At 57.3% G+C, this 25,657-nt stretch overlaps 5 protein-coding genes across 5 annotated transcripts; 2 read left to right on the top strand and 3 right to left on the bottom strand.

The window, feature by feature from the left end:
• Positions 1-65: 65 nt before the first annotated feature.
• On the top strand, positions 66-2,800 carry DCS_02976 (uncharacterized protein; the record flags this gene model as incomplete). The annotated part of the gene is made up of 4 exons (XM_040800301.1): positions 66-204; positions 294-543; positions 772-1,192; positions 1,280-2,800. 4 exons carry the CDS (start codon positions 66-68, stop codon positions 2,798-2,800), a joined length of 2,331 nt encoding a protein of 776 aa, XP_040661184.1.
• A 282-nt stretch (positions 2,801-3,082) lies between these two features.
• DCS_02975 (uncharacterized protein) lies at positions 3,083-3,606 on the bottom strand (the record flags this gene model as incomplete). The annotated part of the gene is made up of 2 exons (XM_040800300.1): positions 3,083-3,276; positions 3,363-3,606. The coding sequence occupies 2 exons, from the start codon at positions 3,604-3,606 to the stop codon at positions 3,083-3,085; spliced, it is 438 nt and encodes a 145-aa protein (XP_040661183.1).
• Positions 3,607-4,996: 1,390 nt separating this feature from the next.
• On the top strand, positions 4,997-6,379 carry DCS_02974 (ketoisovalerate reductase; the record flags this gene model as incomplete). Its single annotated transcript, XM_040800299.1, has 1 exon — positions 4,997-6,379. The coding sequence occupies one exon, from the start codon at positions 4,997-4,999 to the stop codon at positions 6,377-6,379; it is 1,383 nt and encodes a 460-aa protein (XP_040661182.1).
• A 247-nt stretch (positions 6,380-6,626) lies between these two features.
• DCS_02973 (MYB DNA-binding domain-containing protein) lies at positions 6,627-8,299 on the bottom strand (the record flags this gene model as incomplete). Its single annotated transcript, XM_040800298.1, has 3 exons — positions 6,627-6,842; positions 6,905-8,070; positions 8,260-8,299. 3 exons carry the CDS (start codon positions 8,297-8,299, stop codon positions 6,627-6,629), a joined length of 1,422 nt encoding a protein of 473 aa, XP_040661181.1.
• Positions 8,300-17,922: 9,623 nt separating this feature from the next.
• On the bottom strand, positions 17,923-25,518 carry DCS_02972 (pre-mRNA processing splicing factor 8; the record flags this gene model as incomplete). Its single annotated transcript, XM_040800297.1, has 1 exon — positions 17,923-25,518. One exon carries the CDS (start codon positions 25,516-25,518, stop codon positions 17,923-17,925), a length of 7,596 nt encoding a protein of 2,531 aa, XP_040661180.1.
• Between the last annotated feature and the right edge of the window lie 139 nt (positions 25,519-25,657).

The raw sequence follows: 25,657 nt of genomic DNA, 5'->3' as shown, positions 1-25,657 counted from the left end.
GCTTTTCGAGGGCATTCGGATTGCTTCTAGTCGCAGAGTCGTCAAGGATTCGATGTTGAGCAAGGATGGGGAGGTGCTGGCGAGACTCTGGCGAGACTCTGGCGAGACTCTGGCGAGACTCTGGCGAGACTCTGGCGAGACTCTGGCGAGATGCTGGTGGTGGCGGTGGTGGCGGTGGTGATGGCGGCACTGGACTGGAGAATGGTAGGTGCTGGTGGCTGAGGTGCTGGCTGCTGCTGCAGGGGAGCCTCACTGGACGGAGTGCGTAAGTACATGGTAATATGGCGTGCTAGTGCTCCGTAGGTGGTTGGTTATTCGTGCTGGTGCTGCTTTGGTGCTGGTGCGGGTGCTGGTGCGGGTGCTGGTGCTGGTGCTGAAGCTGGTGCTGAAGCTGGTGCTGAAGCTGGTGCTGGTGCTGGTGCTGGTGCTGGTGCTGCTGGCGCTGGCGCTGGTGCTGAAGCTGGTGCTGCTGCTGCTGCTGCTGCTGCTGCTGGCGCTGGCGCTGGTGCTGCTCGTGCCGCTGTGGCTGCTGCGTTGGTGCTGGTGTTGCAGCTGCTGGTAGCTAAACGCCAATGAGCCGAATGCGGCAAGCAGCCCCCCTTGACCCCTTGACACTCTCTCCTTCCTACGCCTACTTGCGTACGACTACTCCATGCTCCGTACTTGCCCTTGGAATGGATTTCTCCCCATAGCCTTCATTTTCACCGTCAATTGTCCTTGACTCGACACCGATACGGCGCCCATGTAACGGCAACGACTGCCCCCGCGCAGGCCGGCGATGAATCCCGCCGCGTCACGGTCCTCGGGCTCGCCCGACAAGGCCGCCGTGGCCCTGCGAGGCGCTTCGCTCGCCTTCCAGAAGCAGCAGGCTCCGGCGAAGCCGTCACCGCCGTCCTCCAATGCGGCCATGACGGCCACGGCGGCGGCCACCATGACGGCGTCGATGACGGCCTCGACGACGACTACGGCCGGCGGTGGTGGCAGCAGCAGCAGCACCAACGGCGTCGCCCTCACGGCCGCCACGGCTTCCGCTTCCGCCGCGGCTGCGTCCGAGGCCGAGTCCCCCGCCCACCAGCTCGGTCGGCCGCACCAGCTCGGCAATTCGTCACCATCGATGGCCATGACCATGGGAGCCATGGCGGATACGCAGAGCCCGAGCTTCATCGCCGCGACGCTCGCTGCCGGTCGCAACGTGAGCCCGACTCCTCATGCCGGCCGCCCTCGCTCCCTCCCTCGGCCTCACCCACGCCCTCATCCCAACGCTCAACCACCGCATCAGGCTCAAGCTCACCACGTGCCGGTCGACTCGGAATCCATCGCACCCACGGGCTCCCTCGTCTCCCTGTTCGAACGGGGCTCCCACGAGCAGCCGGCGTTGGGCCGTGGCCCGGCGGCCCAGCGACCGCCCGTCCGGCGATACAAGTCGACGCCCTTGCGGGAGCGGCCTGAGACGCAGGTGGCCCCTGAGCATGCCGTCCAAGGTCTCCCTCCGCCTCTGCCTGCGACGCGGCAGAAGGCTCCACAGGCTCAGCACGCGACGAAGGCCTCGGAGACGGAGACGGAGCCGAAGCCGAAGCCGAAGCTGAAGCCGAATGTGAAGCCGAAGCCGACGCTCGGCACGGCCCCTCCACAAGCGGCACCGGACCCGCGGGCATCGAGCCCTCAGCCTGAGCAACCTTCTTCGAAGCCGAGGAAGCGGTCCTCTGGGGCGGTGCAGCCGCTGGAAGCATCCGTCATCCGGTCGACGCCCGAGCTGCACTCCCCCAAACCCGTGCGCCTGGCAAGACCGACCCTCTCCCCGACCGTCGCCCCATCCCCTCGTGCCGACCGCGGCGAGCTGCCTTCGACGATGCTCCCGGAGCGGGATCCCCAGAAACGGGTGGCCCCACCGACGCACCCAAAGTCCAAGGGGCAGCCGCCGACGCCGCCAAAGGCTCGGAACCAGAAGCTTGTCGTCGGCCGGTCGTCGACGACGAGTCGAAGCCAGAGACGAGCCAGCACGGATGCCCAAGTCGGTCCCTCGGCGCCCGTCGTCATCCCCTCGTCCCCCGGCGGGAGGAGTCGCGCCCTCGCCTACGTCTTCGCCGAGCGTGGCCGGTCGGCGCCCGGGAGCGCGTCGTCGTCGCCCGTGCGAGACGCCTTCTACAGGCAACACGCTGCCGCCGCACCCGAGGGTCCCCTCCACCTCGACTCGCTCGCCGACGCCATCATGGCAGGCTCTCTCGCCTCCCTGCGGCTGACGCCGCACAGCACGGGCAACACGCTCCCTCCGTCCGGCCTGTCGAAGCACCACCGGTCGTCGCCTCGCCTCCTGCCGACGCTCCGGCAGCCGCAGGCCAAGGAGGAGGAGGCGGAACGGCAGCCCAAGGGTCACCGGAGCAAGCTCCAGCGCGGCAAGCACGCCCACCACGAAGGCTCGCGCCGAAGGTGGCGGGACGAGCTGACGGAGCGGGAGCGGAAACGGTACGAAGCCGTCTGGGCGTCGAACCGCGGCTGGCTCCTCGAGCAGCGCGGCGACGAAACCGACTGCGTTGCCAACGTGGTGGTGCGCGAGATCTGGCGTCGCTCGCGCCTGCCCGAGGACGAACTCGCCGAGGTTTGGGACCTCGTCGCGAGCGGCGAGGCCGACGGTCGGCGCGGCCGCCTCAGCCGTCAGGAGTTTGTCGTCGGCATGTGGCTCATCGACCAGCGCTTGCGCGGCCGGAAGCTCCCTCGGCGCGTGTCGGACAGCGTCTGGGGAAGCGCCAACGGCGTGACGGTCGTGCGGCGGCCCAGGCCCAAGGGTCGGACAGGAAAGTAGCCAGAGGGCTGCGTCGGTTCCTACCCATCCGGTCTCGTTTATTTTCCGGCGGCCTTTTTGGGCACCTTCGATCTTGAATAACGGGAATGATCTATTTTGGAGTTGAGCATGAGGAGCGCAGCCTAGTCGAGTGGAAAGTAGTAGGTATTAATGGCATCACTAGCAAGAGCATACATGAATCAAAAAAGGAGACGTCACTATCAACATGCGGCCGTTACTCGTCATTCATCTCCCGCGCTCGCACACGCACACACACATCCACTCGCTCGCGTCGCTCTCCCTTCACCAGCGGCTCGAGACGTACGTTTTGCTCGTGCGGTCGCCCAAGGTGACGCTGACGTTGAACATGATCTGCTGCGGCGAGGACACGACGCCGATCAGGCTTGTCAGGCTCGCCTTGACGACTGCCCTGCCCCGGGGTGCATCGGTGGGCATGGTGATGAGCTTAGTGAAGTCGCGAGGTTGGTTCGACTGATCTGTGACGGGACAAAGCGCCGACGCATTAGCAGTCCGTCTACCGTGTCGATGCGAGTGCGTGAAGGGGGAAGCGGGTCCAGCGCACCCTTGCCGAGGCAAACGCTTGTGATGACGGTCCCGAGGCTCCCGGGATAGCCATTGCCTGCTGCGTAGCCAAAGGTGAGGGCGACATCGAAGACGCTCTGTATGAAATTTTCGCTGTACACCGTGACGTTGAAGGCATCGCCCGGTCGGATGGTGGAGGGGATGGCGATGCCGGTGATGCGGCCGTCGACGGCGAGGCTCACGAGGCCGATCAGGGTCGCGAGCGAGAAGAGGAGCGATCGCATGCTGCTGGGAATGGGCGGTTGACGTTTGACCGGACGTTTCTGATGAGCCCAACCCTTTGATGGGTCGTATATATGGTGCGCGGATGTGAACACCAAGGTGCGTGGATGTGTGTGTGTGTGTGTGTGTGTGTGTGTGTGTATAAGCTGCAGGCGACGTGCATCTACGTCGATGCGCAATTCGTGCGATGGATAGAGAACGGACGGAATGGACGGGGCAGTCTCACGGAGTGAGATGCGACATGTTTATTAGATCTGGCCAAACCTTGAAACACTTGCTCTCGGATCGGCTGGTGTAAGCAGCGGCAGGCCAGGCCAGGGCGACATCGCCGACCATGGAGGCACGTTGCTGCATATGCATGTATTCGTGTGTACTGCCGCAAGCACGGCCACGCACCTCTCCGCCGCAACAACCCATCTTCCCTGACGAATCGTTATCGATGCTTCTGTCATCGGTCAGCTTTGCGCGCTATGGCGTCGCCGGGAAGCCTAGTTACGGAGCGCTAGGCTCAGACATTGTTTGAGGGATGAGGAGGGGGGGCTGGCCACCCACGCACCCACCGATCCATGTGGCGAGCGGCCTTCTGTCGAGAGCTGTCGTGCTGATCTGGGCGGCTTCACCGGGACTCGGACCCGGCGCGTGGAAGCTGAGCCCAACCTCCTCGCCCTTCGAGGCTCTGCCCTTCGATCAAAACACCAAAGGCCGATGCCTTGATGCGACTCTCCAGCCACCCCCACGTGTCGCTCTCGTGGAGGCTACACGTCCTGATTTGTTCGCTCGCCAGTGGACGGTTGACGAATCGATCGAGGTTGCCAATCCGCCCATCGACCTCGACGAATGCGGTTATCAATCGAGACCTGACTTGCTTCCGTGAGGTCGCCGATCGGCCCCCGAATATTTCCTATTTGGGAATGCAATCGGGTCGACGTCGCCGCCGACCCTGCCTCGCCCCAACACCTCCTTCTTTCCTTCCTTCCTCTCTCCTTCCTTCCTTCTCTCCTTCTCTCCTCCAGCATTCCTTCCGTCCTTTCTCCCTCCTTCTTTCCTTCCTACCTTCCTTCCTTCCTTTTCTCCTCTCTTCCTTTTCTCCTTCCTACCTTCCTTTCATCTCTCCTTCCTTCCTCTCCAGTGTCGTTGGTCTTGCAAGTGCACCGTCAACCAATCATGGTGCGGAGATTACGTTCCTGGGTAGCGACTGCTACTCATTTCACCACAAGTCTTCATTTTCAATGCAACAACTCGATGACGCCTTCCGCTACCGCCTTTCGCCCTCAATCAAAATCTCCTCCACGGCTGCTCCACGTCCACCCCAACATCGACAGTTCCAACTCCAAGCCGAGTAGAATCCCCGCCAGCTGACATCGTCATCGCCCGCGATATCTGTACGTCGACATGACCCTTCGGACGCGCCTCCGTCCACCCAACCCCGCCGTCTCATCCCATCCAGCCTGGCTCAGAGCGCTCCTCGAGGACCAGGCACCTCCCCCGAAGTTGTTCGCCTGGACTCCGGCCAACCTCTCGCCGAGGTCGTACGAGTGCATGCCCCCCTCCTCGTCCTCGCCATCGTCCTCGCCCTCGGCCCGGCCCGCTGCCGATCTCGACCGTCGCATCTTCATCCTCGGCGTCGGTAACATCGGCCGCCTTTACGCCAGCCACCTCGCGCGCCACATCCCCACCCCGCCCCTGACGCTTGTCGTCCACCGCGAGGAGCTCCTCGCCCAGTGGCTCTCGGCCGAAGGCCTTGAGCTCATTCAGAACGGCGTCCCTACGAGGAACAAGACGGCATTCGACATCGAGTACTGGACCGAGACGCCCCCCGAGTGCGGTCCCGTCCGCGAGGTCGCCGACGGCGCCGCTCTCCGCAACCTCATCATCGCTACCAAGGCATCCGCCGCCGTGCCCCAGGCAGATCGACTGCGTCGCTACCTCGATGGCGAAAGCACCGTGGCCTTTACGCAGAATGGCATTACCAAGCTCTGGCCCCCCCACGGGCCCGCGTACGTGACGCGCCGATACCCTGCCGGGGACGCGCCCAACTTCCTCGCCTGCGTCACCGGTCACGGCCTCTACTCCCTCGGCCCCTTCCGAAGCGTCCACGCGTCCCCAGCCAGCGCTACCGTCGGCCCCGTCCTGCTGAACAGATCGCGGCACCGGGCGCCAAGCGTTGACTATCTGACGCGCCAGCTAGTCACGGCGCCCCTGCTCGCCTGCACCGCCGTCTCCGCCACGGAGCTGTGGCTGCGCCAGCTCGAGAAGCTCGTCTACAACTCCGTCATCAACCCCCTGACTGCCGTCCTGCGCTGCAAGAACGGTGCTCTCTTCGAGGACCCGCCCGCCAACCTCCTCTCCCCCGTCATCGAGAGGCTGCTTGCCGAAACTGGCAGCGTCCTGCAAGCCCTCGTCAGCGACGAAAGCAGCACCCCCATCCTCGAGACGGCCGACGTTGGCAGCCTCGAGTCGCTCAGGGAGCAGCTCAGCCACCGCTTTGCGCCCGTCCGCCTGCACAAGCTCCTCTACGACTTCGGCGCCACCGTCGCCGACAACGACAGCTCCATGCTGCAGGACGTGCGTGCCGGCAAGCAGACCGAGGTGCATGACTTCAACGGCTGGATCGTCGAAACAGCCGAACGGCTGCAGCAGGGACTCGTCGTTCCCACCCACCGCGCACTCGTCGCCCTCGTCGACAGTGCTACCGTGTTGACGAAAGAGGAGCTGGTAGCCCATCTGCTGGTCGAGTACGGAGTAGACGTATCATATTTCACATCTCCCACGTAAATCTCCGTTTGGCTTTATTTTCTTTTTCTCACCATCCGATCACACGTCGCCCGCCTTGTCGCCATGACTCTATAAAGACCGCATCTTGAAAATTAAATTATGGAGGGTATCTACTTATTATCTGCAACAGTCCCTGCAATGTACCCGCTCGTACAGCCGACACTACCTCCCCCCCGACCCTAACTCCCGCTCTTCCATCCTCCCACAGCCCGTCATGGTCTTCGTCGTCATCTTCATCATCATCTTTTCACCATGGCCGCTGCGTCTGCGGCATCTCCATCGAATCCGGCAGAGACGCTGCCTTCGGTGACATGGACTCCCACAGCTGCTCCGGCTCGTCGCCCGACAGCTGTCCGGCTCGCTCTCGGCACGCGGCCGGCGTGAAGCCCGAGCCGACCTTGTGTGCCACGATGCGCCATTTCTCGTTCTCGTAGTCTTGCAGCGCCTTGCGAAGCTTGTCGTCCTGCGAGGGGGGGTACCGGTTAGCCTGGCATGGCGGTGGGACGACGCACTCGATTCGCTTACCATCTCCTCTGTCCAGAGCGTCGTCTTGGCTTTGAGCTTGGTGCAGTAGCGCACCTGCAGCGTGCCCGAGGATCGCCCGGGGAAAAAGTCGGCAATCTGCTTCCACGTAAGGTTCTTCTGCTCCTTCAGCTCGATCAGCAGCTGGTCGTCCTCGGCCGTGAACTTGAGCTTCGGTCCCCGCGGCCGCGGCGCCGGCTCCGGCATGCCCGCCTGGCCGACCATGCTCGGCGCGCCGCCCATGTCCTCCCGCCGCATCGACTTGGCTGGAGGCCCGAGGTCGGGGAGGTGGTGGTGGTGGTGCATCTGGGGCCCGTGGTCGGGCGTCGTCGCCGCCGCCGCCGCCGCCGCTGCCGCTGCCTGGTCGTACGCGGCCCCGAGCGAGGTTGCCTGGACGCTGTCGATGCCGGATTGGTCGACGACGGAAACGCCGAGGTCGAAGTCGTCCGTCCGTGGCCTCTTCGCGCTCGGCGTGCTGTACGAGTATGCCGCTTGGGTGGGAGACGAGACGGCCCCGTACAGTGGCGACGAGACGGAGTTGGCCGTGCCGAAGTGGACGTGGCCGAGCCGGTGGTTGTGCAGGTGTGAGGGATCCATCGGGACCTGCGGCTTATGCGACGCCGGCTGCTGCGGCTGCGACTGCGGCTGCGACTGCGATTGCTGCTGTTGTTGCTTCTGGCTGATGCCTATGACCGGTCGGCTCGGGATATGGCCATGCGCTTGGCCGGGCGGCGTGCCGGCGTCGACGGGGGACAGCCCGGGGTGGTGGACGGAGTTCCGGTGCTGGTGCTGATAGGGGTTTTGCGTCTGCTGCTTATGGTGTGCTTGGTAGGGCGTTTGCTGTTGTTGCGCCTGCGACGGCTGCGCCGCCTGTGGGTGATGGTTGTGTTGATGGACTGGCGAGGTGTACGCGTGCTGTAGCTGGCTCAGACCGCTCGTGTGTGAACTTTGGCCAGCGTAGTCCACATTGTAACCTCCGACTCGATAGTTGTCCGCCAGCGTGACTTCGGCCCATGGGTTCCGCCAGGGCGAGCGGCCCTGAACGGCTTCCAGACTGGGAGATACTGCGGGTTCAATGGCCAAGATGCCCCCTCGGGCGTCGTCACCGGGGAAGTGGCGTTGTTCCAAAGTCGACGTCGACGGCGAGTGTAGGATCGACGTCGTGATGGCTGGAGGAGAATGCTACCGTAGTGCTCTGCTGTCTGTTGCTGTTTGTTGTCTTTGCGCTTGCGTTCTGGAAGGGCCAAGAGTTGGTTGTTGAAAGGAAGCAGGCAACGGGTTGATAGATGACAGAATGCAAGACGCCCACACTTCCTCCATACGCTTATACTTGTACGTAAATGATCACACACACTCACCACGCCCTGTCTCCCCTTTATCTCTTTCCGTCTCGCTCATACACACGCGCGCGCACAAACACACAAACACACACCCACCCACACAACAAGCCTGCTCCGTCTGCCGGTGTGCCTTGATGGGGCTCCCTTAGCGCTGGTGTGCAATTGTCCAGTAGGAGGAGCTCCAAAGGCCGGCGTCTGCTGTGGCGACGAACCAGGGTTGGGCTGGGCAAATAAGACTGAGGCAGTTATAACTGGTTCCAGCACGGACGGTCTAGACGCCGCTCCTCAGCCAAGGTTCTGGAAAGAGAGACGGGGGATGGGAGGACCAGTTGTGTGTGCGGGATATGTCGGTGGTTCGTCATACTAAGGAGCAGGAGTTAGGCTATAGTGCAGGGATCCAAGTCGATAATTGCACCAGCGGGACAGGAGACGCTTGTTGGCACAAGTACGAATACTTGCTGGACAGTACTTAGTGACCCGATTCCCTGACGAAGGTGGCAGCGATGGAGACACGAAAGAAGAGCCGGAGCCAGTGTGGATCTCCCTGGCAGGGTCTCCGTCTGGAGGAGATAGAGGCACACGACACGACAAGGTTCTGACTTGATCAGTTGTTCCATTTAGTGGAGGCATCTTTCTCCTTCGCTTCCGCAGGTGTGCAAGCACAACTACTTACCGCACACCTGCCATCACGGTACGAGTGCACCTACTTGGGCACCCACTGCAGGCGCATCAGGAGCGCTGCATGATCTGGTGCTCAACGGGCAGACATGCGTCACCCCGCCGCTCTCGCGGGAAATCCGGGGCTCGATGACTTGACAATCTCATGTCCGAAGCGGCAGGACGCCGGTGTAGGTGTGCGAGTACCTGCGGGCAAGTGTAGAAATTCATCAAGTCAGATGAACAGCGACCAGGGCCGAGGCGCCAGAAGCACCATGGACCGAGACTGCCGTGTGATGAGGCTGGCCCCTCCCCCCCCTTCTTCCCCTCAGGGCCCAGCTACTAGTAGGGTCTAAACGTTATGATATTCTGATGCGAGCCTGTGGAGACGAGTCTGGCCGGCAGGGGCTTCCAGGCTAGAGAAGGAGGGTGAACCATGAAGAGGGGGTATAGCAACCGGGGTGTGGAGGGGGGCATACCAAGCAGAGGGTCCAGCAGAGGGCCCAGCAGCGCGGAGCTAAAGGCAGCAAGTAATTCGACTCGAATCGTAACTATCCGATAGCAGGCAAGTACAGATACAAGAACACCACGCCGGTTGTTGGAGCGTCGGTGTGCACCTGCAGCGTCCTTTGCACACGAACGATGTACGTGTACATGTCCACGTAAAGTATTCTTACGCGTACTTACTTATAGTAAGTAGTGCAAGTAAGGCTCCTCGCGGGAGAATCGAATATCTGGTACCGACCCGAGTCTCAGGACGGGTGCTCGCTCGCACCCGTGCAGTTCTATTTTTGTAGTAATACATGGACATACGAGTAAGTGAGTGGACAAATACTTGCAAGTATTTGTCGGTGTGCATCTAAGTGATGTCTTGATACAGTCATTCGCGCTGCATCCCATCGACGTAGGGTACACTCGGGTGTGCGCTTTTCGTAAGGCGTACGTAAGTACGAGGTGTGCATGATAGAAATCGGCAGCGGCCCGCGCGTCGTTGGACTGACTGCGTATCCCACTGGCGGCCAGACAGGCCCAATCTAAGAAAGTAGGTGTGTATGGAGTGGCTCCGCCGCCAGACAGGCCGTCTTGAGAGCTCCGAGCTCGGAAAAACAAGGCCAGGAGTGATGCCTGAGTCAAGGCATTTCGTTGGTTTGTTCGATCAGATAGATAAACACACCTAGATGGCGGGTGGCAGTATTAGCGGCAGCAGCACTACTGGCAGTAGTAGCAGTAGTAGTATTATCAGCAAGAACGGAGTCGTGGGATGCTGGAATACTGACAATTACTTACCAGTGCAGTGCTGCGATCATGCTTAGTAGCTGCTAGTATTAGCACACACACTTCATTAATGGCATAACGAATAAGGAGTTGCAACTCCTTCCAAGGACGGACGGAGCCCAGAAGAGTTGGGCCGTGCGCCACAACCGGCGAGAAGGCGACTGACTAGCATGCTGCTGGGGGAGTAAGGGGGTGGAAAGGGGGGGATGTCTCTCGGCGCCTCAACCGAACTAATAGCAACGCCAGCCTTCCTGACGTCGCCCAATAAGGCAGGGTTTCCCTGCTTAGTGGCATCCTGCCTAGCCTGGGGGGGGCGGAAGTGTGAGAAACGGAAGAGACACCGGAATGGTAAGTTCCGTCGAGATGCTCCGGTATCTTGGTTGCCGTCCATGAGCGTAAGTAAGTACTTACAGTACTGTGCCGTACAGCAAGTAACAATACTCGTACTCGTGCTCGTAATGTTCGTGTACACCTACAGCAGTTGGACTCCGTACATGTAGGTGTACTTGCTCCGGAAGTAATACGCACCTTGGGATATTCTCCGTTTTCGGATGTGTCGTGTCTCCGTCATCAATCGCACACATTCGTCAAGAGTCCGGGCGGTGCATTGTCGCAGCGATCTTGAAGGCAGGCGCCCCTGCGGCGGTTCGGGATCCACGGCAACAGGAAGGCATGAAGGTTTCGAAACTCGAATTCGAGACGGAGAGGCATGAAACCGAGCACAGCCTCAAAACAAAGTCCGGCATCCGGTCGGCCGCGCGGTGAGGCTGCGACGGGTCGGGACGGACGGCGAAATTGCACCAACCTTGCTCTTACTCGCGCATCTTCTTGCCCATCAACTGATGGCCTCGCGTGAAATGAAATGAATGCTGCATCGAAAATCCTCTCCACCCCTCTCCCCCCCGTCATTGGGGGAGGGCGGGATAATCGACATGGAGGGACAAGCGCTGCGGGGTAGGGCAGGGCAGGGTAGGGCAGGCAAGGATGGGTGGATGCAGGCATCCCCACCAGCAGCGCAGCACCGCAGCACCGCCGCAGCAAGGTGCAGCTCTGCCACGAGTCCAGTCGAGGGCCGACTGGGACCGGGACCGGGAGAGTGGCGAGGACGCGGCGCGGGCGACCTTGAAGGCCTCCTAGGAACCTGGAAGAGCAGCGTAGCAACGACGGCGACAGGGCAGCAGGGCGGCAGGGAGGCAGGCAGCAGCAAGCAGCAGGACTCTCTGAGGAGACGGATCGACTGACTCTTCCCAACTCTCTCTCTCTTCTCTCCCCCCGCAGGGAGCAAAACTCTTTCCATTTTGCCGTGCTCGCATTCGATAGGCCCATTCGACGGGGCAGACGCCGCGTTGTTTTGTCCATCACCTATCGGTCCGTTGTAAGGTCCATTGTCAAGATCCGTCATGATCCGTCGTCATGATCCGTTGTCAAAGCTCCGTTGTCGAGGCCGTCTTCAAGGTCGTCGGTCGCTTTGTCAAGGTTCTCGTTCCCTTTCGTTCCTTCGCTCAAGGCCATGGGGGGAAGGAGGTTGAATCAAGCCACCGATGCGGCGGTTGTTGCCTTAGGCCATGATGCGAGTGCAGGCACAGACATTTTTGCTTTAGCAGGTGCACATGTACAACGTACTTGCACCTACAGCAAGTACTTGTTTGCTGCAACGTACAAACGGAATAAGTACACGTAAATTTTGACTTGCCAGTATCATCTACTTGGGTACAGATTGGTTCTGGAAATACTGTACGAATACAGTACTCTGTGCCGAGGGAAATAGAGCACATGCAAGTAATTACAACTACTTACCTACTTGCACATGTTTTCGCGGGTGTCGTGTTCAGTCACTCCTCTGGTAGGATATGTACTTACTTACAGCACATTTACTTGCACGCACTTGCAAGTCGGAGTACTTACATGTACCTAGGGAACAAGGACATTGTGTTCATAGGATTAGAACTCGAGTATTACGGCTTTGCAAGCGCACATAAAGTACAACTGCAATATACTTAATACTTACCTACCATGCACGGAGCACAAGTACACCTACCCTGCATGGCTCAGATCATTGTGCAGTGCACTACTCCGGGCCGCAAGTAATACTACATGTACAAGTCCTCGGTCGGTACGGAGGATTCGGTACAGTACTCCGTACATGTACTCAACATGTGAATCATACTGGTAGGATGTATTTACAGTCAGTATACAGCACGGAAAATGGAGCAAGTGTTGGTAAATACAGCACATGCAAATACTTGCCCTGAACATGTACCAAGCACTTGCGTACACCGTTCCTAAACAATACTGTATTTTACAACTACAGTACAGAGCATCTACAGAACTTCGTACCGGGATTTGCCAGTATTTTCATCAAGCACCACTCCGCACGCCACCTAGCTTGCTTGCGAGCGCTGCAGATGTGTTGCATTTACCGAGCAACTACGGAGTGCCGGACTGGTGAACACTGCCAAAGTGCTTCACCTACTTTCACAACCAGTGCAATTTAGGCCTGCCCCTCCCCTCCGGCCCAGCGGCACAAAAGTACACGTACTTGATGCGGCTCGTCCCTGCAAGTACCTACTTACTTGTACTTCCTCTTCCCTTGTAAGTACAGTACTTGAGTACATGTCGGTAAGTACCATGTTATTGGTGGGGGTGCGAACAGGACAGACACAAACACTGCGTCCTTGCACCGCACCTATCAGTTAATTAATTAGTGTACATGTACTCCGTAGTTACTCACTTACTGTACTTGGGTGCTGTACAGCAAGTACTTTGCAGTACACCTACACCAAAGTACAACGTACTTGCAGTATGTTTTTAGTTGTATGTACACCTGCATGGAAGTACATGTACGGAGTAGGCGCAGCACAGTAAGTAGGTAGTGTACGGAGAAATTTCGGAGTACTTGTACTTGTACCAAGTACTGTAATACAGCAGTACTCCGCACTTATTACATGTACAGTACGGTAGGCTCTCGTGCCTCCAATCCTTGTGGCCGTGTCGGATATCTACCTAATCGATCCCTCCCCCTCGTTCGTTCACTTGCCTGATCAAACAGGCAAACAAGCCAAGTCATATGAGCATTACCCTCTGCGCGTGACCACCTGGCACGTACGGCATGCCCATTTGTACGAAGTGCTAGGTACCCAAGTTCTTGCATGTACACCCTTGCCGGGACGAACATGCATCCTTTCGTACTTGTACAGGTACGATTACAGTAAGTACGTACTGCTTGTACTTGAGTACTTGCTGGCATCGGCGCGGTACCGGTACCTAAGTACTGGCACCCTCGCTCCCACTTACCTAGTACCTAGTACCCTCCACCTCGCCGTGCCACACCCATCAGCACCCGTGGGACCAACGAAAAAAAATCCCGAAGCCCCGACCGATCGGTCGAGCCACGAGGCATCATCTCATCTCGTCGTCCGCAACCTTTGTACAAAATACCCAAGTACTTGTACATGTAGTGTACATGTATGCTTACTCGTTCAGCGCACTACAAGTACATGTACTTGCTGTACTTGCTTCATGCACCAAGTAGGTGTACAGGACAAATACCAATAGCTGTACTCTGTACTCCGTACATTTCCGGTATTATTCCAGGTACTCCTCCGTAGGTGCATCCCACGTCGTCGTTTCAAGTGCTCCGTGCTTGCACGAGTAAGTAACTTTTGGTTCTCAATAAATGGGAATGCACCTATACAGTAAGTACGGAGTAGTCGTATTACTTGTAATACGCAAGTACTGTAAGTCATGGTAAGGTGCTGTACAGTAGATTCTGGAGTGCTCGTAAGTATGGATACCAATCTGTCCAAAGCCAAACGCACCATCATGTCCGAGTATAAGTACATGTACATGTACACCTACAGTGTACACCTACAGTACATGTACAGCTACAAGTATTGTACAGCAAGTACAGTGTACGTACAAGAGCACATCCACAAAGTGAGTACTTAGGCAAGTACTCTGTACTGCAGTTGCAAGTAAGTACTTGCCTACTGAAGTGCCTGACTTAAGTACCTAGTACCTAGACCTGGTACAAGTGCTTACAAGAACAGATATAGTGTACGTACATGCCTAGTACACAACTACTTGCACATGATAGTGGTGCGCTGTGCTCTTAAGCGATACGGTATGCCGGTATTCGCGCTGGTTGGTCCTCGTCGTTTGAAGGGTCCGAGGCCAAGACTCTCCCAGCCACGTCTACTGTATATCAACCGATACTAAGTATATCCTTCCTGGGTTCAAGCCGAGGTGGCATTGGACGGTGCACCGGTTGAACACATCCATGATGACGAGTAGCTAGTTGTACACCTAGGTTTACGACTACACGCCAGTCGGCGGTCAGTCATGCATCCAGCCTGCACATGTACTTGCACCTACAGTACAAGTTTATTTGCATGTGCTTGCACGGGGCACCACACCGTAAATCTTGTACTTGGTACTTGTGTGTTATGTCGGTGTGCGGCGCATGTACTTTTAGGGATCCATGTACGGAGTACGGAGTACTGTGGTTGTAAGTACTTCCACCTACGAGTGCATGCTTACCTACAACTTGCACTCTTGCACCAACTTGTACAGCACAACACTGTACGGAGTACTTCCTGGACATGTAGGTGCAAGCAAGTACATGCAATCACTTCATCACATGTCCGGTTTGCTCGTACTGACTTGCAAGTACTGTACTTGTACACCTTCCAGTGTACTTGGCTGCATGTCCCCGCAGATTCGAGGTACAGAACTTAGTCATGCTACAGTACTCCGAACACCCACCTAGTGCCGCATGGTGTTCTACGGCAAATAAGTACGTACTTGCTGTAATACTTGGTAGTAAGCACTCCGTACTCCGGTACGGAGCAAGTACTCCGTACAAGTACAAGTATTATTACTACTTACAGTACAAGTATGTAATACGTACATACTGGACATGTAAGTAATAATTACTCCGTACTTGCAGAAGCGATCCAACGCCCACATCCCGGAGCAGAGCCGCACATCCCAAGCACATGTACAGTACGGAGTCCAAGTTGGTGCAAGTGCTTAGGTGTACATGTTTAGTTGTACTTTTCTACTTACACAAGTACGTTGTACACCTAGCGCATCATTCGTCCATCCACCAGGTCAAGCAAATTTTGTGCTGGAAAATACTGTTCATGTGCAAGTACATATCCTCCGTAACTGTCACGTCCATGTACATGTGCAGTGTACCGTAAGCATGTAACAGTGTTTCTCCGTACTCCGTGATATGACCATGCCGTGCTTAGTACTGCTTGTACCTGTACAGTACATTGCACAGTTCTTGTAAGTGCACGTAAGTACAGTAAGTACATGTGCAGTACGGAGTACTCTTACGTGGACATGCGCATGCACTCGTCGTCCGGAGTACATGTAAGCAAGTGCATAGGTACTTGCAGTAGAAAGTACTCCCTACAAGTAAGTACTTCAGTACACGTACTGTAGGTGGAAGTATAGTACCTGTTCTACTGTACTTCGTACCGACGGAACTAAACACTGAACAACCCAATCTCCTGTGTTTAAATGTGCTGCAAGTACAGTACTTGTGCAGACAGGAATCTGGTTGTGAGCAATACCTGCAAGTTCTCCGTACAAGCATTCATACCGCGTGCAAGTACATCAGGTGTACCGAGTACAGGAGGACTTGGTCGAGCACTAGTATGGAACGCGTAGTACGAGGGTAAAAGACTAGTATGCTAGTAGTAGTAGAACTGTAAGTGACCACCTAGCGTCCCCATCCACTCCGTCCATTCCAGCAGCCCGATGGATCATCGTACTCCGCGACTCGTAAATAACCAGTGCACCACAGTGAAATGTGCACGTGTGCGCACAACCGTCCGATGCCGATTGTGTGTCGTACGATGGGCATCATTTATCGCCAGCTCATCCACCGTCTCCCCTCGCCAACGCTGCACTTTGCACCCAGCCCATCTATCATGATACGTACTTGAGCCCACGGAGAGTTACTGATTGTCCCCCTCCTAGACCTACTGTACGTGCAAGTACAAGCACGAAGGTGTGCTGTGGGACGAGCATACATATCTGCATGTATAAGTACAAGGATTTACTGTCAGTACTTGATATTGGTGCATTAGCTCGTTGCACACTGTACATGTACTGTACTTGCAGCAAGTGCTGGAAGCAGCTGTAGCAGGTGTGCTGTAATTACTCCGTACCCCGTACCTATGAACGAATACCCGTACTTACAACTACCAGGTAGTACTTACTTACATACAGCAAGGTGCACCGAGTACGGAGTGCAAGTACAGTACTTACGAGGCATTGACATCCTGGCAGACAGCGAGGAACCGTGCAAGGACGAGGGTGGACAAGTACAGCCAAGTACAAGTACAGTGCTGTATACCTGCAGTACCAGGCACATGTAAGTACGGAGTACGGAGTAGTTGTACAGTACTTACGAGTACGGAGTAGTTGTACAGTACTTACGAGTACGGAGTAGTTGTATTGATATTACTCCATAAGTACTTGTGCTTGTACTTATGGAGTACTGCTTACAGTACTGTACACGCAAGTATTGCTTCTACCACAGCCACACTTGCCAGTACTTGCAAGTGCATGTCGAAACTGCTGGAAATGCACTACTTTCATCTAATTACAGTAAGGAGGACGATATTACATGTATTCGTACTCGTACATGTAATACGGATACTGTAGACTTGTCGTACATGTTCTCGTAGCTGCGAAAAACTACGAGGTACAAACTACCTGAAAGTACTGCTGGCGGAGGCCGGTCTACGTGTACATGTACTTCGTACTTGATTACTGGTACTCCGTACTCCGTACAACGCACAGATGCCTCACCCTCCTGCAGCTTTCTACGCATCACAAGCCCGTTTCGTGGGTCCGGCTCCGCCCAGAACGCATAAACGTTGTAATTATTACTTTTCCTCCCCAGCGTTGCACCACTCGTCCATGTCCTCGGAGTTGAACAATCGCCATCCTACCCGTAGGTGCCGCACTCGCTCGTTTTCGCCCCCCCGTCCCCCTCCAACTGAATCAAGTCGGCTCGAAAAAAATACTCGTGCTTACATGTACAGCACAGTAATACTTGCAGTACTCTTTCGTGAGCAGCGTGAGCAGAGTTCCATGCCCCTCCCAACTGGCCTACTGTACTTGGTACTTAAGTAGTTGTTGTACTGTACTCACAAGACTCATAAAGTACTGCAAGTACTCCGTACTACTTGGTACTTTGACTCCAGCCAAGTAACAAGTACTTAGTGTCCAATCTATCCAACTATTATTACCTTGCTAGCCAGACGAGTCGGTAATTAGTACCAAAACATCGCATATGCCGCTTTCATCCATCGCTGCTTTCACCACCTCGTCTACTTCTCCCTGTTCAAAGGGCCGGATCAACATCATGACTAGGAGTAGCGTGCCTGTAGTCCGTTCTGATCCGCGTCTCTCACCCACTGTCTCATGCTCCATCGTCTCGCCGCAAACACAACGCCCAAATGCCGTCACGCGACGCACGCGCACGCACACGCGCACGCCTGCACGAGCATGACGAGACGCAACGAAACCCAGCACGCGTCTTCTGGCTTTCCATCATCTACCCTACATGTCCGCCCAAGCATATGCATGCTCATCATGACCCCATTGATCCCAACGCCGGAAAGAATACCAACCAAAACACACCGGCATGCACGCGCGGGCCCGTCTCATCGTCGCGAACCTCACCTCGCCCCGCCGCTACCTGCCGCCCGCGTCGTCGGACCCGACCTACTCAAAGTTGTCCGCCCTGTCGACCCAAATGTCTTCGAGCTCCGCGAAGCTCTGGAAGTGCACCGGCCGGTGGTGGTCGTTGTAGAACGGCAGCGGCGTGTCGAGCTTGACGTGCACCGCCTTCTTCTCCATGCCCGCAAACGTGCTGCCGAGGAAGCTGTAGTTCCACCGCCCGTCGTCGGGCACGAGGAAGAAGCCTCGGAACCTCGGGCTCAGCAGCATCTTCCGCTTCTCCCCCATCGTATGCGCAAACCCTTGCGGCTCGTTGCTCTGCGTGTCCTTGTTCTCCGCCCCCCATCTGTACCCCTGCGGCGTGAGCCCCCATGCGGCCATGGAGACGCTGCCGGGCATGAAGGACACCGACACCGTCACCGTGTTGGTCTTGTCCCACGCCTCGTGCGCGTCGAGCAGCCGCGCGTGCTCCGTCACGTCCGACGGAGACATGTACGGCAGCTCCGTGCCCGACACCGTGTGGATGATTCCCAGCGGCTCGAGGTCCTCGAGGAACTCGCACCTCGGCAGCTGCTGCGGCAGCTGCACGTTGCGCAGCCCGCCGATCTGCGGCATCATCACGATGCACCGGATCTCCTTGACCAGGTCGTTGTCCGGCGGCGACGCCCCGTACAGATAGCCGGCCACCTGCACCCTCAGGTCCGCGATGGTGATGAACCTCTTGATGATGTTGTTCGGCATCACGTACGTCATCTCGTCCGTGTCCGTGTCGACCGACGAGATGTAGATGTTCTTGGTCCTCTTGTGCAGGTTCGACGTCGCGAGCGCTCGCGTCCGCCACTCCGTCTTGGACGCAAACGTCTGCTGCTCAAACTGCGACGTCGTCGTCACGATGATGTCTTCGCCGTGCACGTTCTGCGTCTTGGTCGTCACCGCCGTCAGCTGCTGCTGCTGCTCCTGCTGCTGCTTCTCGATCTCGGCCGCCTGCTGCCTCTGCATCGACGGCGCCGAAATCTCCATGCCCAGGATGATGTCGCGCACTTCGCTGCTCGTCAGGCTCGACACGTTGACGCTGTTCTTCTTTCCGTAGTCGTTGAGAATGAGGTCCCGCAGCTGCGTCTCCACCTTGATCCAGTCCTCGTCCGACATCGACGGCCAGATGTGATGGTCGAGCGTGACGATGGTCCTGTCCGGTCGCAGTATCAGCTTCGACTTGTCGGGGTTGACGTGCAACGCTCGCAGGATCAAGATGAGACGGGAAAAGGCCGTGTAGGACGAGATCGACTTGAGCCACTCGTCGTACAGGTTGAACAGCACCATCTGCGGCTCCGTCGCCCGCAGGATCATGTCGCCCAGCTTTTCCACCTTCATCGCCGCCTGGAACGGCAGCTGCAGCTCCGACGCTCGGATCGAGATGTTCGGGAAGTCGACGAGCTGCACCTCGAGCGGGTCCAGCAGGCCCTTGCGCGTCACGATCAGCTGCTTCGGCTGCTCCTCGACCGGCAGCGACCGGATCAGCGCCGCCACTTCCTCGGCCGTCTTCCACTTGGCAAGCTGCCCGAGACGCTTCTGCCCGGCCCAGACGCTCGTGTGGATGATCTTCAAGAACAGCTGTCCCGTCCGGGGGTTGAAGATGAAGATGGCGCCGTTGATCGGCTTCGTCGTCAAGTTGCCTTCGAACGTCTTGTGGATCGTGACACGGTACACGTTGGTGTCGTCGATGAAGAGCTGCGTCTGGTTGCTGAAGAGCTCCGAGTAGTTCTGCGAGTTCAGGAACTCCTGGTTGCTTTCCGACGCGTACAGCTGCAGACCCTTGCGGATTCGCTCGCGCAAGACGTACAGCGCAGGGTTGGCCTTCATGATCTTGGCCATGGCCTGCTGGATCAGGAGCTTCAGACCCGGGAAGTACATGCCAAAGGCCGCGTAGAGATTGTACGCAAGGTCGATGCCGATCATCAAGCCGGTGGCCGACGGGTAGATGCTGGCGCTGTCGGTCGTGTAGTCGAGGTATTTGGCCCGCGTGTAGCGCTCGATGTCGTGTGAGTCGTAGTCGCCGTAGCGCAGCTGAACGTCGATCCAGAACTTGTTGGTCGTCGTCGGCTCGATGACGTCCTTGGTGTCGTGCAGCTGCGACGGCCGGGTGACGTTCCACTTGTGGCTGGCGAACAGAAGAATGTCGGCACAAGAGCTGTTCATCTTGTACGATTTTCGCGGGTGAATCGTCTCCTTCTGCACAGTCTCGATGCCGAGCGCCTCCAGCTCCTGGTCAAACACCTGGCACAGGTCCATGACGACGGACTCATGAATCTTCTGCCACAAATGGGCTCGGAAGATCTGGATGAGCGAAATCTTCAACGTGGGGATCTTTCCGTGCAAGAAGATTCCGGTCAGGTCCAGTTGCACCTGGAAACCAACGTACACGTTGGCTCGGTTGATGGTTGGCGACCACCAAAGCGTAAATCGACGGTTGGGGATCTGGTTCAGACCAGACCTCTGCGCGTTGGTCAACTTCTTAAACTTCATGCTCTCCTCGAAACCACTGTTGTGGAGCACGAGGCAGTCATGTCGTAGGTACAGCTGGTCCTTGTCCACGCGGAAACCTGCCCACGGCGTCGGCTCTGATTCTTGGACGATGTCCGCCACGGCGAAGCGCTGCGTCTGGGCAATTCTCGACTCTTCAAGAAGATCAAAGCTGGGCGAGGTGAACAATTTATGCTGGCTCCTCGCCTTCGGATCAAGGCTCGCAAACTCTGCAGCCGTCATTTCGACCGTTTCGTAGAGGTCAGCGGCCGAGGCAGATTCTTTGTGCAGGACGAGGATATGGTTCGACGTAACCACGAGGTCTTCCTTGCCACCTCCGATGGCGATGCGATAGAGGCGGTCGGTTCCTGAGACAACGTTGAAAGCTCGTCGGGGTCCTCCGTCAGGGCCCAGAAGCAGATCGCCCTCCTTGACATCCTCGACTGCGACCTGCGTCTTGTCGTATCGAAGGAGCATCGTGCCGTTGGCAAGACAGGCCTTTTCCCAAAAGAGACCCTCCCAAGACGGAAAGCCGGTGGCCTTGAAGAGCGTGTGCTCAAGAATCGTCTCGACACCACCCAGGGCCTGGATGACGTCGGTTCGGTAGGCGTTCAGGTTCCACAGCTTGCCATCGTGCCTCTGGCTCGTCCACCAGAAAGGATTGCTCTTCATGAGCTGATACAGCTTGAATTCCGAACGCGCACGAAAGCCCTTGTCAAAGCTCAGCGTGCTTCGATCCTTCTGGAACAGCGTGTTGATTCTCGGAAGGCCACGGTCCCAGCTATCCTCGAGATCTTCCAGGGTGAGTCGACGGTTCTGCTGGTTCGCCTCCTGGCGCTTCTGCGAATATTCGGTCCAGACGCGTTGCGAGTCGATGAACTCGGCCTCCCAAGGAATAATGTAGCGGAAGATGTTGGGAATAAGAGTCTCCTCATCGTGAGTCATGCCGGCACGGTAGTGCGTGACGCCGGTGTCGGTTTGCTTGGACCAGCGCTTGTCACTGGCGGGAATCAGAATGTGGGAGCCCGAAATCATGCCCAGTCCACCCAGCTCCTTGGGCGTGTAGAAGACGGCAGGGGGGAAACGCGACGGCATCTTGGAGTTCAGTCCGATCTTGACGCGGGTCTGGATCTTGGTCTCACACTTGACGATCGTGTCCAGCAGGTCGACCGTGGATACGGCCGCCTCGCGGTAGTAGGTGAACAACGCGATGAGCGCGGTGTTCCACTTGTTGGCAATCTTGGTGAAGGTGGTCGAGCCAGACGACATGAGAATCTGGCGGATGCGGTTGTTGAACTTTTGAATGTCCTCCTGCGTGACTTGCAGGAACGCGTAAGCCGTCCGCTCCTTGGTCGTATTGTCCACAAGGGACCAGACGCTGTCCTTGACCGGGAACTCTTCGTTCTTGTTCCGTATCTTGGGCAGGATGCGAACTTCGAAGCCACACATTGAGAAGAGCAGGTTCGGGTTGTCTCGACTATACACGCTGACGAAGCTGTCATCCCAGTCAATCGTCGTGACGGATCGCGGAAGTCGGTTCTTCAGGTCCCAGAAGACGGCTCGTCCCAGATTCACGTCGTGTCGCATGAGGCGCATGCGAGAGTCTCTCGGCCAGCACTTCTTGCTCTTGTAGCCGATGACGTTCTCAAAGTTAGGGTCCGGCTGCTCCGTGAGGAACCGCTGAATGAGATCTCTGGACTCTTCGGCAGAGAAGCGCAAGAAGACCCAGATCTTGTCGATGTAACGGCTGTAGAGACGGATCGGGTGTCTCGTCTCCGTTTCCTGGTCTCGGAACTGCAAGAAATCGTTCGGGCTCTGGGGCGGGCCAGCAATCTCACTCGCCCGCTGAGGGCCGAGGAGAAGCAGATCCAGGACCAGGCCGTAGTACTGGAACACAAATGCGGAGAACTGAAGGCCACGGATCATGCCGTAGCTGTTGACGTGGTTCATGTCCTTGTACGTCAGCTGTACGTTGTTTTTGGCTGTGATGTAATCGGCCAAGTTATGATCCATGATCAATCTCAGGAGGGAGTTGAGCAGCGTCAGCTCCATCTTCTCGTAGACCTTGGACAGCTCCGTCTCAACCATGACGTTGCACTCGCCATTCGCCGTCTCCCACACCTGGCTTAGATTGTTGATGCCTTGCGCCCACTTGTAGGTCAGCAGGGGTGGCACCTCGGAGTCGGACGGCTTGATCCAGGCGGGGAACAAGTGTCGCTGATCAGCTTGGTACCAGAGGTACTGGTCCAAGTAGGCGTCGCTGATCTTCTCGATGGGTTCAATGTCATAAACGGGGTTTATGGTGTTGTAGTTGTCATTCATGTCGATGCTGACTTCCTTGAACGCCCGCTGCGTGAGCAGAAACCTCTTTATCCTCTCCAGCGTCGTGCCCGGGCTGTCGTAGGCCTGCTCGATCAGTGCAAGCTCTTCACGCTGGCTCTGGTTGAGACGGCCCTTGACGGAATACGCATCACGCAAACGCTCGAGGGCGAGGATGAGGATCTTGGTGTCATGCTTGTACGAGACGCTGGGGAACGGAATGGGCGAGAACTTGCGCGACTCAAGCCAGTGGACTGTGGTGGTGTATATGGCGACGGCCTCCTCGGAAGAGACGTATGGACCGTCCTTCATGTGGTTGTGCTGGCGCTCCTGCTCGGCTTTGAGCCACAGCCGCGTCAGTCGACCGACATTCTTCTTGGCCACCGTCTTGTCGACGGTGGCTCCGCGTCGAATCCGCTCGCGGTTGTAGTGGGCAACGGAGATCCACCAATCTGCCTTGGACTTTACGTATCGCAGGATGATGTTCTCGATGGGGGCGGGCAAGCCGGGAACTTTCCAAGGAATGTTGCTCTTCCAGCATCGCCAAGCCTCCGACAAGTGTTGCAGGACGGTATTGACCTTGTTCTGCTTGATTCCCTCGGGCATCATGTCCATCAGATCAGCCATGACGGAGGCACGCAGCTCGAGGTCAAAGTGCGACTCGACGCGCTGCTTGGTCACCGTCTTTGCGACGCCCTTGCTGTGTCGGCCCTCGAACTGTCGCGAGAGCAGGTTGCCGAGCCAACGCTCGAGAAGGGGGATGATGCCTCGCAGGAAAAAGAGCCAGACTCTCCAGGCAGGTGCCCAGAAGCCGCAGCCGGGTCCTTTGCCGACAGGGCCGGAGTTGAAGCGGTAGTAGATGAGATGCTTCAGGTCCTTGCACGTCCGAATCTGATGCATCAGCTTGTACTTGTATCGATACATGCCGGTGAGCTGTCCGACGTGGTTGAAGGCGTAGAGAATGCCGTCTGCCAGCTGGAAGGCGTCAATGTTGCCGAGGCGGTACTGGACTTGGGCATCGACAATCAACTTTGTCAGCCTCAGGATCTCTCGCATCAGGTGAAAGGCGTTGCCGAATCGAGATTTCTTTCGCTCTTTGGTGGTGAGGGTCTTGACTGGCTTCAGGTTGAAGTTGTAGTCAAGGTGGAGGTAGGTCAAGTTTTTGCGGTGGATCAAGAGGTTCAACATATTGAAACCTTGACGGCACACCTGGAGCCCGGCCTCGACCCAATCAATGGTGGTCTGCTGGAAGAACTTTGTCTGCTTCAAAGACTTGAGAAGGTTCTGCTTGTTATGCGCCTTGGGCGTCTTTTTGTGCAGCTCATTGAGCACGTAGTTTTTGAGCAGCTTCTGGTACGAAACTCTGACCTTGACGGGCGGCCGATCGGAAGGGGGGTGTTCTAGATACCACTGCTTCACGAGGGCGACATCCTGAGCTCGGACCATCCTGCCGGAGCGTCGGTCGAAGGGGAAGGGCGCCCACCAGAGCTCAATGGCGGATGATGTGTCCGAGTTTTCAAGATCTTCCTCTTCGAAGAAGGGCTCGACATCAGCCGGCAGCTCGAACAATTCGTCCTCGGGCTCTTCATTGTTGCCGGGTCCAAACAACTCGTCTTCGTGGGATATTTCAACGTTTTTCGGGGCCACTGTGCGCGAGGAGATGGGGTTGATGCGGCGGTCGAAGTGGAAGGTCGGCAGATCCGGGTCGTCGGCCCGGTTGAAGACAACCTGGGGAGAGGAATGCCATGAGAGGTGGACGCTCCTGGGTAAGGAGTTGTAGAGGAAGGGGTACGCGACGCGGAACTCGGTGCGGATAGGATTCCGGAAGATGATGCGATCGATGGCATTGAATTCGCCAAAGTCTTCGTCATTTGGGTTGATGTCCTTGTACAGGGGCTCGAATCGCGGCCCGCCAGGGAGGGCGACGTTGAGGGCCTTGGCCGTCAGGAAACTCTTGAGGTCGAAGAGGTGAAAGTAGTTCTTGTCGACGACGTCGGAGATGAGCGGTCGGCTGAGTCGAAACAGCGCAGCCATCTGGGGCAGGGTGAGATTCCAGGCCTTGTAGCTGGGACCGTTCACATGAGGCGTGTCGAGCAGAGGGCGGTGGTCGTAAAACCAGTCGTAGACGGCGTCGTCTTCTTCCTCGTTGAGCTCCATTTGAATGGGCTCGAGGGGCTCGACATCTTCGATGTTTTCGGACCAGGACAGCGGCGGTTCTTCGTCGTCGAAGGGCGGGAATCGCATGCGCTTGAAGAGTCGTCTGTCGGCCTTTTCCTTGCGCATGAAGGTCCACATCATGGCCCACTGGGCGAAGAAGACAGGTTCGATGACTCGAGGAGTCTCGTTGACGAGCGTCAGGCAGCCGTTGACGTGGTAGAGCACCTTGACCTCGCGGGCCGACTCCCACGGCATCGGCATGTTCTCGAGGAGCTTCAAGACTGCGTGCGGCATGAACTTCAGGGCGCCCAGGTAGCTCCGTTTGTCGTTGGTGAACCTCTTCTGCGAGACGTCGCCGATGTCTTTGACAATCTTGCGAAGATGCTCCGGCGGCATGTCAGCCTTCTGTGTCTGGACAAAGCCGGCTTTCCGCTTCTCCCCAAATCTGTTGCGCTGCTCCCGCAGCCATTCTTTCTTCTTCTGGGCAAACTTTGCGATGTGGGGATCGGAGGATGGGTGATAGCCAGGCGGTGGCGGAGCTAGAGGTGCTGGCATCGAGGGAGGGGGGGGTATCGATGAAGATGGAGGAGGCGGCGGAGGAGGAGGGCCCCAGCCCGGGGGAGGTGGTGGAGGTGGACGCGACATGATGGCTCACGAAGCGTGATCTCGCGATGCGACCAAGGCGAGGGAGGCAACCGGCGAGTCAAGATTCAAGCCTCGTCGAAGTAAATTTTTCTTGCCCAGAGCATATCCGCCCTCGCAAAAGCGCGCGGCGATGACCAGA

Source organism: Drechmeria coniospora, chromosome 01 (genome assembly GCF_001625195.1).
Source record: "Drechmeria coniospora strain ARSEF 6962 chromosome 01, whole genome shotgun sequence".
Classification (NCBI taxonomy): Eukaryota; Fungi; Ascomycota; class Sordariomycetes; order Hypocreales; family Ophiocordycipitaceae; genus Drechmeria; species Drechmeria coniospora.
This window is presented reverse-complemented; position numbering and strand designations above follow the sequence as displayed.